The 14,105-nt window shown below is 39.4% G+C and overlaps 1 protein-coding gene across 1 annotated transcript; it reads right to left on the reverse strand.

Annotated features, from left to right (window-relative positions):
• Nucleotides 1–946: 946 nt before the first annotated feature.
• Nucleotides 947–10,958, reverse strand: LOC118799123 (caspase-4-like). Its single transcript, XM_036558834.1, has 7 exons — nucleotides 10,298–10,958; nucleotides 8,517–8,662; nucleotides 7,653–7,829; nucleotides 5,745–5,982; nucleotides 5,113–5,232; nucleotides 2,438–2,547; nucleotides 947–1,447 (listed from the first exon to the last, which is right to left on the reverse strand). The coding sequence occupies exons 1-7, from the start codon at nucleotides 10,560–10,562 to the stop codon at nucleotides 1,349–1,351; spliced, it is 1,155 nt and encodes a 384-aa protein (XP_036414727.1). The 5' UTR covers nucleotides 10,563–10,958; the 3' UTR covers nucleotides 947–1,348.
• Nucleotides 10,959–14,105: the final 3,147 nt, after the last annotated feature.

Consider the following 14,105-nt stretch of genomic DNA (forward strand, 5'->3'; position numbering starts at 1 on the left):
CTATACTGTAGGTGCTAACTCAGTACTGTAGATGTTCTGTACTGTAGGTGCTAATTCTGTATTGAAGAGGTTATTTCAGTACTTTCCATATTAACTCAACTATTAACCAACAACCAAAGACCAAAAGAAATGCTTCTGAAGCTAGAACGTCTTTGTTTATGCAGAACTGCATATTGTATGATAATGTAATAAAAGCATCTTCAGGAACAATTACACCAATCAGGCATAACATTCTGACCACCTCCTTGTTTCTACGCTCATTGTCCATTTTATCAGCTCCACTTACTATATAGGTGCACTTTGTAGTTCTACAGTTACAGACTGTAGTCCATCTGGACTACAGATCAGACACAGCAGTGCTGCTGGAGTTTTTAAACACTGTGTCCACTCACTGTCCACTCTATTAGACACATCTGCATTGTTGGTCCACCTTGTAGATGTAACGTCAGAGACGATAGGTCATCTGCTGCTGCAGTTTGTGTAGGTCATCCTCTAGTCCTTCATCAGTGGTCACAGGACGCTGCCCACAGGACGCTGTTGGCTGGATACTTTTGGTTGGTGGACTATTCTCAGTCCAGCAGTGACACTGAGGTGTTTAAAAACTCCAGCAGCACTGCTGTGTCTGATCCACTCAGACCAGCGCAACACACACTAACACACCACCACCACGTCAGTGTTACTGCAGTGCTGAGAATGACCCACCACCCAAATAGTACCTGCTCTGTGAGGGTCCATGGGGGTCCTGACCACTGAAGAACAGGGTAAAAGGGGGCTAACAAAGTATCAGAGAAACAGATGGACTACAGTCTGTAACTGTAGAACTACAAAGTGCACCTATATAGTAAGTGGAGCTGATAAAATGGACAATGAGCGTAGAAACAAGGAGGTGGTCAGAATGTTATGCCTGATCGCTTTATAGTGCCAAAAACTAAAAACAACTAAAAACTCTTTTCAAAAATATGCTTTAATACTTCCTTCCAAAAGTTACAAAGCTTCTCCTGCTAATCTGAGTTTGTCCTGTCATGTTATATCTGAGAGACATACAGCATAACAGCATAATTACAGTGTAAGACCAGTTCACGGTATGCTGTGTACATCATTATTCATACAGCATTAAAGTCATTACAGTTCTTTGTGAATCATGTTCATGTTTACTCTGAATGTGTATGTAAACCAAAAAAGTAGTACAAAAAATCAATTATTTTGCATTTTTCTCCTAAAATTGTACATTTTAATCCTAAGTAAAAGAAAAAGAATTGGCCATAGTTGCACCACTGTAGGGCGCCTCTTTACAGATTCGTATGTGATAGTCAAGCAGAATAAAAGCTCAGACAAAACAAGTGTCATCTCAGAGCCCGGGGAACAGGTAGAACAACTTTGTGAGAGAAATTCGATCCTTAGACACCATCTGCTTGAGCTTCTGGAAGTTCTCAAAGCGTCTCATAACCTGAGGACACAAATCACAACAAACAAACATCACGTATATTAGACGCCTATTGCTTAAGTTGGAACTTGTCTGAATCCGTTTTCTTAATTAACTCGACATCATTTTGTATGAAAGCCTGGATAAGTTGAATTTACTTAAAAAAATCGAGGAAACTGGTTGCCTTAAAAAAGATAAGTAATGTGTAACGAAAGCTTGACTGAGAATAACTATAATTTTTCTGTTAGGTTAACATAAACGCATGTTTGTGGAATTCGTAAATTCGGATTATTTTAATTTAACGTTTTTACGTCGCAATTTAATTACGTTTCATTGGGCAATTAAGAACTTTTTTCTAATTAAGTGATACTGACCACTTTGCCAAACACCCAAGGGTTAACCCTTAGTGTGAACGTGGTCACTGACCAACACAAACCCCAAATCATCGGCAAAGAGAAGGGTAACCTTCACTTTTAGCCAAGAACACAAGGTCAAGGAGCTGAATAAGGCATATATTATAAGCATACGCCTGAGGAAAGGCAGCCTGGGTGGAATGAAAACACACTGAAGGTGAGTAAAACAAATGGAAGGAAACACCCAATATGCAAATAGCTCCAGCCAGGAGCCAATGGGAAAGAAAAATACGTTATATCCAACAAATTTGTGTTAACAAAACAAACATGTAACTGTATTTCACAGCTTACTGAGCTTCACTCAGTTTCACACATTTGTTCAGCAACTTTACTGAGAAAGAAACGATTAAAACCAACAGAAATTTCATCATTTTTTTAATGTGGGGTTTCAAAGCTTCCATGGCAACAGACTAAACTAAATAGCAATAAGTTAATTCGACTCAAAAATGCCATTTGAGTGTACAAAATCATCAAAAACATTCCCTTAATTTAAAATTGTTGAGCAATATGTGGGGTATACTGAGTTGTATGTACAACAGTCTTAATTTATTAGAGTTCAAACAAAATGCAGGATTTCAGTGTAGGTGTAATTTGAACTTGCCTGTCGGAACAGTTCCTCAATGTGGTCCTTATGGGCGTTCGCATTGAACACCTCCACCAGGAATCCGATAAAAAATGCTCCGTGTTCTGTGTGCCTGTAAGACACGGTGTCTGTGGAAGAAACAGTCACGATTTAGAGAATCCTAAAAAATTTAACCAAGTCACAAAATTTCTCCACTGACCAGAAGAAGAACCCTTAAGACATCAGTTGCACACAGGATACACTGATGGTTTTGGTAAGGTATTCAGTCTGATCAATCAGGCACCCTTTAAAATGATGGTTCTTCAAGGGTTCTGTGGTAAAGAAAATGGTTCTGTATAGAACCATGAAAAATCAAAGAGCCCTTTGCATGATTAAATGGTTCTTTGCATCATGTAGCACCAAAAAGGGTCCTTCTGTGGTTACAACCAGTGGTGGACGAAGTACACAAACCACGTACTTGAGTTAAAGTAGAGATACCCAAGGTAAAATATTACTGCAGTAAAAGCAGAAGTTCCTCCCTTTAGACCTCCACTTGAGTAAAAGTACTAAAGTATTTGCCTTCAAATGTACTTAAGTATCAAAAGTAAAAGTACTAACAGATTAATTATGACTTTAATGTCCTGTTATCATTTATGTAACAAGACTCGCTTCATTAACTCATTTTAGGTGAAAATACTCCAGTGTCTCTCTTGGTAAACCAGTCTTTTAATAGAGTCATTAATTAGTGACGCTGATGTCTATTAAAATGATCATAAGCACAAAACACTGAAGGCAAACAGTTTCCATCAGGTAGAACTGAGTGGCTCTGAAATCACTTTTTACAAACAAGCAAAGTTTCAGTTTAAGATTTATTTAACTTAGTTACAAGTTTAAGTTTAATAAAAACTTTGAACTCAGATTCACAAATGAGTTTTCCTTTACTAAACTGCATCTGTAGGTCTCTGTTCATAAACATAAACTAGCCAAAACTAATTTACTATAAAATGAAATGTGTTTGTATAAATTCAGATAAAGACACGTCAGTCTCAACTGCATATGAGTACATATTTCTATATTGTGGTCTGTTTACACAAAGTTAGGTTAGTTCATCATTTATGTTGAATAGACTCTCCCAAAATTTTACGCTGCTGCACTGATGTTGAGCCGTGTGCTGCACTGGGTCGGTATGACCAACAAGCTCAAAACAAGCTCTAAACAAAGTGCGCTGTGCCCTGATTGGTGTTCTTGCTTTGTGCCTCTTTTATTTTGACGGTACGTTTTAAACACACATAAACCAAAAGGAGCGACAGATTTCTCATCATGTAGTGGAGTAAAAAGTGAGATATTTGACTCTGAAATGTAGTGGAGTAAAAAGTGAGATATTTGACTCTGAAATGTAGCGGATTGAAAGAAAAAAGTCGCCCAAAATGGAAATACTTAAAGTACAGATACACGAAAAAACTACTTAAGTACACACACACATCATCTAAACCTCTTATCCTTCTGGGTTGCGGTAGGGTGCTGGAGCCCAGCTGTCATTGAGCGGAAGGCAGGATACACCCTGGACAGGTCGGCAGTCCATCGCAGGGCAGACAGACAGACATACACATTCACGCCTAGGGGCATTTTAGCGTGTCCAATTGGCCTGACTGCATGTTTTTGGACTGTGGGAGGAAACCGGAGTACCCGGAGGAAACCCACACAGACCATACAAACTCCACACAGAAAGGACCCTGGTCGCCCGGCCGGGAATCGAACCCAGGCCATTCTTGCTGTTACAACACAGACATCGTCACAATAGAAGAACCCTTTTTGGTGCTACATAGAAGCTCTTTCCAAAAGGTTCTATCTAGAACCATCTACAGCACATTCTCCACCTATTGTCGCTTTTCCACTGCATGGTACCGGCTCGACTTGACTCGACTCCACTCTACTTACTTTTGGTACCAACTAGTTTGTTTTCCACTGCAAATATAGCGCCCCCTCGATGTAGCTGTTCATCATAGCGACGCTGCATAAAACTGTCGAGACGTGAAAGAGACAAATTCATTTCAGAAGAGGCTGAGGGCAGCAAGACTGAACACAGCTGAAGAAAACAGGAGAGTTTGGGGAAAAACTACATCAGACGACGAGACGATTCTGGTGCTCAAAGGCGACGCAAGACGTCTAACCTGGTAGCTAACGTTATGTGTTTAGTGATTCTCTCCAACCAATCAGTAGTTTGTAGCGTCTTTACGTCACCTATTGGTAATAGCTCAGCTTTCTTGGAACCTTAACGGAGGTGATACCAAAAAATAGAACCTTGTACCAGGTACCAGGTGCTAGATTTGCCTAAAACCAAAAAAGAGAGTTCAGTCGAGTCGAATTGAGCTGGGACCATGCAGTGGAAAAGCAGCTGAACTGAAGAACCCTTTCACGACGCAAAGATCCTTTTAATCATGAAAATGGATCTTTGAATGTCCATGGGTCTACACAGAACCATATTCTTTACTAAAGAACCATTGAAGAACCATCATGTTTAAGAGTGTGGACACTCGATAATTTAGCGTAGAGGAGTGAACAGTGGGATGAAACAGTCATTCAGTGTGGGGGTCAGTGTGTTCAGACCAATATAATCCAGTGTGGACGGTGAGAATGACCGGGAACAAAGCAATAGTTTTAGTGTCAGCCTTGTTGGTGTTTTTGGAAGGTAAATCAATGATGGCGTTACTCACCAGGTGTGCAGGACAACAGCGAGACAAAATCCTTCTCTTTATGCTCCCAGACACCGTCGCTCTCCATGTTCCACAGATCCTCTGATGCACTGTCAGCGACCCAAACACGGCCTTTCTCATCTGAACACATCATTAACAGAGAGAACATGAACGACGGCTACAGCTGAGTCTCTAGCTTCTCTCTCCATCACTGGCTCTAAATGTAGGTATTGTGATATAAACTGAGTCTGTTCTACAGTTTCTCATTAGGCTGAATGAATAACCGACTCTAAATGTAGGTATTGTGATATAAACCGAGTCTGTTCTACAGTTTCTCATTAGGCTGAATGAATAACCGACTCTAAATGTAGGTATTGTGATATAGACTGAGTCTGTTCTACAGTTTCTCATTAGGCTGAATGAATAACCGACTCTAAATGTAGGTATTGTGATATAAACTGAGTCTGTTCTACAGTTTCTCATTAGGCTGAATGAATAACCGACTCTAAATGTAGGTATTGTGATATAAACTGAGTCTGTTCTACAGTTTCTCATTAGGCTGAATGAATAACTGACTCTAAGAACCAATATATCTATAATAATTGGGTCATTTTGTGAAGACAAAGAGAAATGATTATTAATATTAGACGTACCTCCTCTGCAGGCTTGAATCAGAATAACTTTTGGTTTGTTGAGCAGAGCAGGACAGTTCTGCGTGTTCAGGTGGGAGTAGATTCTATCAACAGAAAGGAAATCAGTTGGGTTGTCAGGTTTGTGATGGACCCCCAAAATGGCGTCTCTCTTGCCGTGGGACATTATAACCACGAAGGTGCTGTCTGACTCTTTGTGCTCACTACGTCCAGCAAAGCTTCTTAGCGCCTCGTCCATTTCCTGAAACAACAATCAGTCATTTACTGGTGGGATCAAAGGTGGTGGACCCTATGTGTTCTAAGCTACCTCAAAAATATCAGTAATAAACTTTATGAACAAGGTAGTTGTTTGACAATGGTCCATCTCAGATTTATACTGACCAGTTATGTTGGTAGCTTTGTTTACACTTGGATTAACTAGCAGGGATTAGTAAGAAAGACCAGATATGGGTTCTACCACTAGAAGTTAGCTTCCTACATTAAGATCATAGACTTAGTATATTGTAAACTATATTATTCAGTATATGGACTACAATGCAAACAAACTGAGTTATTCTCAAGTCATAGAATCATGTACTAGACGTTTGGACACAGTAGTGCACTTAAAGGTTCTACCATACAATGCTAATTTGGCTAATCCAGAAAATGTAGCATGATCTGATGTAGTCTTGCAGGGCCAGGGTGAGCTCTCGTAACAAAACTACACACCTGGGGACAAACCTTTTAATCTTTGGTGCTGGACTACAGTGAAATTGGTCACTAACAATAATACGGCCCTTTAAACTCCGCCCCCAGATTAGTATAGTCCGTTTTTTTTAACATCTAGAGTAAAATCAATGACACAAGCAAAACCAGCTAGCTAGCGAAGTGCTAATTAGCTAGCAGAACTAGTAAGAGGTCATGTTTATTTTGAGTGCATGTAATGTAGGTGATGTGTTCTTTTACAGTCCCTTAAGTTCTAGACATTATCCAGGTAAGAATGAAGTACAAACACCAAAGGACTAGCTAGTTATGGTGAGTATCATGATAGTGAGTTCTAAGGCAGTCAGATGAAATTACACTGAAATGCCCAACAGGTTCTAGATATTTTCTGAGTAAGCGTAACATTTAAACTAAATTATTTTGATAGTTAATGATGTAAGATGGTTTTAGATGAACAAAGTACATAGTCTTATATAGTTTGTAGCTGTTTATTAGCTATAAACTAAACTGAAGCTGGGCTGTAAAAGAAAGCAGTGGTTCTTATAAGGGTTCTAATGGGTTCTTACATTTTACTTACATTTACTAACTATCTGTGTATTTTGTGTCATCATTGCCCTTCATAACTTGTTCATAACAGTTACTTCGTAATTTGTCTTGGAACTCACCATCTTGTTACCCAAAATAATTATCTAGTACATAGGAGTTTGTACTCTATATTTACCAGGTTAATACTTAGAACTTAAGGGACTGTTACTGTAATGTGTTCTCCGCACATGCAACACACATCTACATGCTTGATTGCAGGTTTCTTGGGGGGCTGTTCTGCACTGCTAACTTACATCACAACGATGTGCCAACAACAGGCTTGCTATTTGTTTGACGAATGCACCAGCGCCCTCTACTGTCAGCTCCGCCCTCTTGAGCCATTGGATTGGTTCAGAAGATTTCACATTCTGTTGGTTGCTTCCCTAATATGTCTAGGTTCCCTCCAATATTTAGCCCAAACTTTCTCATGGTTGTCCCCAGAACCCAGTTTGGTCCTTTAGGACTAGATGGGATGTTGATCAGATGTCGTAGCATTTAAGCAGAAAAGCCAGAGAATGGAAACAACAAAAGTCTCCACACAGATTGTCCTGGAATTTTTGTCCTGGAACTTATTGCACAACAAGGTCTCATACAGACGAACGGAAGTTTGTTTTCTTGACAAACCTGTCCAGAGAGGTTGGTGTGTTTTACGACGTCGTAGCCCAGACCTCTCAGCAGCTTCTCCATGTTCTCCTCGTCTCTCTGAGCTCCTCTCCTCCTCATATTCTCACACTCAAACTCCACGTTGTTGATCAGCAGAGCCAAACGCTTCCTCACTCCCTTATCTAGAACAGGGTAAATCTGACAAACAGCACATACAAATTTGTTGGTTATTAGTGTCCTACAACATTTCAGATGATGGTTCTCTTTCTGTACATGAGGTATGAGTGTGAAGAACCTTTGTAAAGCCCAGCTTTCAGCTGTCATTCATAACTGTTTGTAAAAGGAAGGTTTTTCCATTTTTCTTCTACATAATTTCATGTTTGAGATTTAACATTTAGAGTGGTTTGAAACTTACACAATTATTCACAGTGGTGGTGATAGGAACCAGACGTCCACCTCTAAAAGCTCCCTCACAGAAAGTTCCTACATGAAATGGTTATGAATTCACTGCCTGATGACTGAGACACTGTTTTATGATAGTTTAGAGAACTTAAACTCCATTCATGGTGGAGGGATACATGCAGGGCGCTGTGAGGCAAAATAGTCCCCAAAGAAAACGTATTATTTCAGATTTCCCACTATTTTCCATCATCAACATTCCATATAAACTCAGAAGACTCGTGTAGGTTCACTGGTGGTTCTGGATAGTAAATAAAATGTCTACATTTGTGTTGTAGTCATGGTGACCCCTGGTTCCTATCACCACCACTGTAAAGACATCTGAACCATTTCACACCAAACCACTCTGAATCTCTCTGTTTACATCTCACACACTGAGTTATGCTGAAGAACTAGTGGAACTGCCTTTTCTGAAGAGATACTTGCCTCCTGTCCTTTTTCTTTGAGGATTTTGTCTTTGAACTGTGGGGTGCAGTGAATGAGAGGAGAGCTGGTGTTTGGCTGTGGGCCGGGAGGAGGACGTTCCTCAGGTTCCTTATGAGGCGGTTGCTTATGTTCCTCAAGATCTAAAGCTGAAATCATACAAATAGAGTGAGAGCAAGCCCTAAAAAAGTAACTTTAAAGGAGAAGGAAAAATATAACAAGTCTGTTAACGTAGCTTACTAAACCTTAAAATTTTGGACTATTTCTATTTAGAATTCAATTTTCACCAAAAATATTATCTATTAATCTATGTTGACCGTCCCGTGTTTATAATCAGCAGTTTACACTCTGAAAAACGATGTGCTTCTGTGTTACATTGTTATCAGGTGTTTTTCTTTCTTTGTTTTTCTCTTTGAAGCTCTGCTCTTCCAGCACTGATCCGTTATTGACTCTTCTCTTCATGCTGAAAGACTTTTCATTGTTTTCTGGTCAGTTTTTATCACATTGGCCACAGTCATGCACAGAATAGCACCCTCTGAAAAGTGATGGGCTGAGTGTCCTGAGAACAGATAACATTTCTATATTTATTTCATTTATTTCGTTGCTCATACACTGTTATTAATAAAGGTTCTGTTTAGGTATATTTCTCATTCATTATAGTACAAACACTGTAAATGTTCCCTCAAAGGTCCAACAGTGGTTTTAAGGTCTGATTGTGAACCTTAAATCAGTTTCTCCAGGTGAAAAGTTCGTATTTGTACGTTTTCATAACCGAATGTTTTAAACAGAACAGTAAAATAAAAGCCTGGAGACGAGACGGGGTGTGTGGAGTCAGTACAGCTTAGAACATATCATTTCAGTGGATTATGGTTCAGTTATGTTCCCTGACTAAAGGTACTGAGATGGAGCCTTGAGGGAACCACCCCAGTGACCAGAGGGGAACCACACCAGTGACAGTTTAGTGCCTTTATTTCTGAGAGTGTTTATTTGGAGGGTTTCATTACAAAATATATTATAATATCAAGATTTTTCTTGATGTATGTTGTTGGGAGCGAGCTTTACACTATATTTAGCTGTATTATGATTAATACCACCTTTAATAAAGAAATAAAAAAGTATTTTCCATCATACGTCGCTGTTATTTATTTATTTATTTATTTATAATCAAATCTCCAAAATTGTTACAAATAAATACTTAAATTTCACTTCTGCAGTCACTTCGGGCAGTGAAAGTTTCCTGGCCATTGGCCCCACTGACCTGGTCAGCAATCCACCCCCAGTTATTCTACACTCTTAAAAAAAAAGATAGTTCTCCAATGGTTCTATATAGAACCATTAACACTCAAAGAACCCTTTGCATGATTGAATGGATTCTTTGCATCATGAAAGGTTTCTTCAGAGTGATGGAGAATGAGCTGTATCTGGTTCTATATAGAACCTTTTTGAAAAGGGTTCTATATAGCACCCAAAAGGGTTCTGCTTTTGTTATGACGTCAAATTCGTAACAATAGGAGAACCCTTTTTTTGGTGCTGTATGGAACCTTATACAACACATTCCCCATCAATCTGAGGAACCATTTCACCATGCAAAGAACCATTTAAACACGTAATGGTTCTACATAGAACTCATGGTTCTATTGCCTTTACTAAACAACCCTTGGAGAACCATATTTTTAAGAATGTAGAACGAATCGTTTTAACCACTCTGAATGATTTTATCTTAATTATTTAATTATGCAGAATGATAACTGCGCGTGAACCCTCGTCCCCCCCCTCCTCCTCACCTGCTGCCTCCTTTTCTAGATCCTCCGCTGGCTGGTTACATCCTATCGCCTTCAGCAGATCCCCTGCGACCCCCAGCGCGCGCTTTTCCGTGTAGGTGTCTATCATAATGCGCGTGACGTCTAAGCGGTCCTTCTTTTCCACGGCGCCTCGCCGCACGCGCGGCTCCAGGCGAGAGTCAATCAGCTTGTCGGTGAACCTCTTAAACTGCTCGTCGGTCAGATCGTCCAGACCCTCGAGCAGGACGTCCCGCGCGGATTTGGACATGGTTCACAGCAGCGCGCGAGAGGAAACTAGCAGAAAAACAGAAGAAGAAAGTCTGGAGCGCTGAGATCAGAGAAAACGAAACCAGGCTCACCTGGCGGCTCAGGTGTGCCGCGCATGCGCAGTTCAGAGTTTCCAGACGAGCAGTGGTTTCTGACTGGCATAACTGATATAAGATTTCTTATAAAGTGGACAGGAAGTGGACTCAACGGCGTTTACACTGTAAGAGACATTTTAAGATTTTTTTTAAAGACGGTTTTGCAAGGGTTCTCCAAGAGTTCTTCCAAGTGGTTCTGTGCATGGTAAAATGGTTCTTCAGGTTGATGGAGAATGTGTTGCATATGGTTCTATATAGCAACAGAAAGGGTTCTTCTGTTGTCAAAAACTTTTGACAACAGACTTGACAAAACACAATTTTTGGTGTTACATAGAACCATATAGAACACATTCTCTATTCTCCAGAACCCTTTAAGCATGCAAATAGTTCTTTGAGTGTTCATGGTTCTATGTAGAACCATTGTCTTCACCAAAGACCCCTTGAAGAACCATCTTTTTCAAGTGTACAGGCTTTTAAAGGCCCACATAATCTTGTTAAAATAAAAGAGTTTGATGTGGTATTTCAACATTGAGTGTGTTTACATGCACTTAATAATCTGATCATTATCAGATTTCTGCAGTTCTCTGATTATTCAGTGGTCATGTAAACAGCACACTCTGTTTTCTTAGATCAGATTAAGGTCTCTAAATCTGATGAAGAAATCTGATGAAGAGGCTGGATTTGAGTCAGTAATGGGGTTTCTCAGTGCTGTAAACTCTCACTCTGATTTCTTTCATTTCTCTCAGTCTGAGCATGTGCAAAAAAGAGCACCGTCCTGGTAACAGCAAGCAACGTTTAACACAGCACCCGTGAGACGCAGCACAGCACTTTGGAGCGGCGCTAAACCAAATACATGCTCAACGAGATGAAGGATTTAAATATTCTTCATCTTCTACACAAAGTGTGTTCATATTTTCCACTAAAGTGACTTGATCTTTTCAAAAAAGATGCAGCATGACGTTTGAGTTTTATGTCGCGTTTGTGTCTTATTCTGTGAGTGTAAACACACTGAAGCGGTTACTGACACAATCTGATTTCTGCAGTTATCAGATTATTAGGTGTAAACACACTGAACCGATTACTGACACAATCTGATTTTGTACAGTTATCAGATTATTAAGTGTAAACACGCTGAACCAGTTACTGACACAATCTGATTTTCTACAGTTATCAGATTATTAAGTGTAAACACAAACTGAACCGGTTACTGACACAAACTGATTTTCTCTAGTTATCAGATTAAGTGTAAACACACTGAACCAGTTGCTGACACAATCTGATTTTCTGCAGTTATCAGATTATTAAGTGTAAACACACTGAACCAGTTGCTGACACAATCTGATTTTCTGCATTTATCAGATTATTAAGTGTAAACACACTGAACCAGTTACTGACACAGTCTGATTTTCTGCATTTATCAGATTATTAAGTGTAAACACACTGAACCAGTTACTGACACAATCTGATTTTCTGCAGTTATCAGGTTATTAATGTGTTAATTTGTTATATTTATTATATATATATGGAAACTAAGCTGCAAAAACAGCCCATTTTGACTTTATAAGGAGTGTTTCAGCTTAGACTGCATTCCTGAATGAGGGTGGTCTTTTAGAGCAGAGCTCATTTACATATGTCTGTTTTAAGGCACATTAAGAAAAATAATTCAAAAAATTATTGAGAAAATTGTCATCAAGGAACTTACTGTCTTTATGTCCCCTAGACAAATTTCAGTCAGGATTTCGGCCTAATCATAGTACCAATCAAAATTATTAATGACATTTGCTTAAATACAGACACTGGAAAAAACATCTGTTCTATTACTGCTCGATCTCTGCGCTACCTTCGATACTACCTTCGATGTGAACTGGGTTGGGCTCTCAGGATCTGTCCTAAAATGGTTCAGTTCATACCTGCAAGGAAGGAACTTCTTTGTGGAAATTGAAAACAATCTTTCTGAGAGAGTGCCAGTGACCTGTGGTGTCCCCCAGGGTTCAATTCTTGGGCCACTCTTATTCAATTTATACATGCTGTGTCCTGGCCAAATACTAAAAGACTATAGGAATCTTACCACAGCTATGTAGATAATGCTTAGATCTACTCGGCCCTTTTCCCAAACAACTAATGTTCACTTGACTCACTCTGTAAGTGCCTTGAGCTCATCACTAACTGGATGGAACAAAACGTTCTGTAGTTGAATAAAGATAAAACAGAGATTATTTTATTTGGGAATAGCAACGAGGGGCTCAATGTAGCTGCCTGGATTTGAGGCCTAAAATCTAAAGAGCTAGTATGTAACATGAATCTGATCTCAGTTTTAGCAGTCGCGTCAAAGCAGTTACTAAATCAGCTTTTTATCACCTTAAAAATATCAACAAGATCAGAGAGATATTTTTACTAAAGCAGAGCTGGAGAACCTCATCCACACCTTTATTTCTAGCAGGATTGATCACTGTAATGGTCTCTTAACTGGACTCCCAGTAAAGACAATCAAACAACTTCAGTTGATTCAGAATGCAGCTGCCAGAGTCTTACTGTGAGTAAAAGAAGGACACCCCATTCTTAAATCCATACACCAGCCTGTTCCTGAATAGACATTAAGGTGCTGTTACTGCTCTATAAATGTCTAAATGGTGCAGGAGCAGCGTATTTATCTGATCGGCTGCAGCGATTTGAGACGAGCAGAACTCTCAGATCATTAGGAACTGGTCAGTCAGCACTGCTGAAGGTGAAGACTAAACATGGAGAAGCAGCGTTTAGATACTACGCTGCTCTTAAATGGACCCAGTGGACAGAGAGCATTAGAAGAGCCCCAACACTGGACATTTTAAATCAGCCTGAAAACGATCCTGTTTGAGCAGCAGCGTTAATTTTTTTTAATTTAATAATTTTCTCTTTTAAATTTATTGCTTTAATCATGTTTTAATTATGTTTTAATGTTATTTTTAATTATGTTTTTCTATTTTTACTGTTTTTAAACCACTCTGACTGTATTTTCTCCTTTGTAAAGCTCTTTGAATGACAGCAGTGAATGAAAGGTGCTGTATAAATAATCTTGCCTTGCCCTTTGGAATGGCCTAGTTTTATTAATTAATTGGTCATAAAATATGATCTGTTCTTCTTCCGAGTCACAAGTACTGACAAAAACAACTGGCGAAAGGTAATGACACACAAGCAATCATAATCTTTTGTGTGTTTATTGTGCACACCGATTAAACGTTCAGAGTGCTGGTGGAAAAAGTAAATGAACCACCAGATTCAATAACTTGTTGAACCTCTTTTGGCAGCAATAACTTCAAGTTTTTCCGGTAGCTGCGGATCGGACCTGCACGACATTCATGAGGAACACTGGACCTTTCTTCCCTATGGAACTGCTTCATCTCAGCCATTCCTGCAGCTCAAGTCTTTAACGTAGTCATAGTTTCTCATCATTTATAGTGGTGCTGAGTCTG

The sequence above is a fragment of the Colossoma macropomum genome, unplaced genomic scaffold, assembly GCF_904425465.1.
Source record: "Colossoma macropomum unplaced genomic scaffold, Colossoma_macropomum, whole genome shotgun sequence".
NCBI classification, from domain to species: Eukaryota; Metazoa; Chordata; class Actinopteri; order Characiformes; family Serrasalmidae; genus Colossoma; species Colossoma macropomum.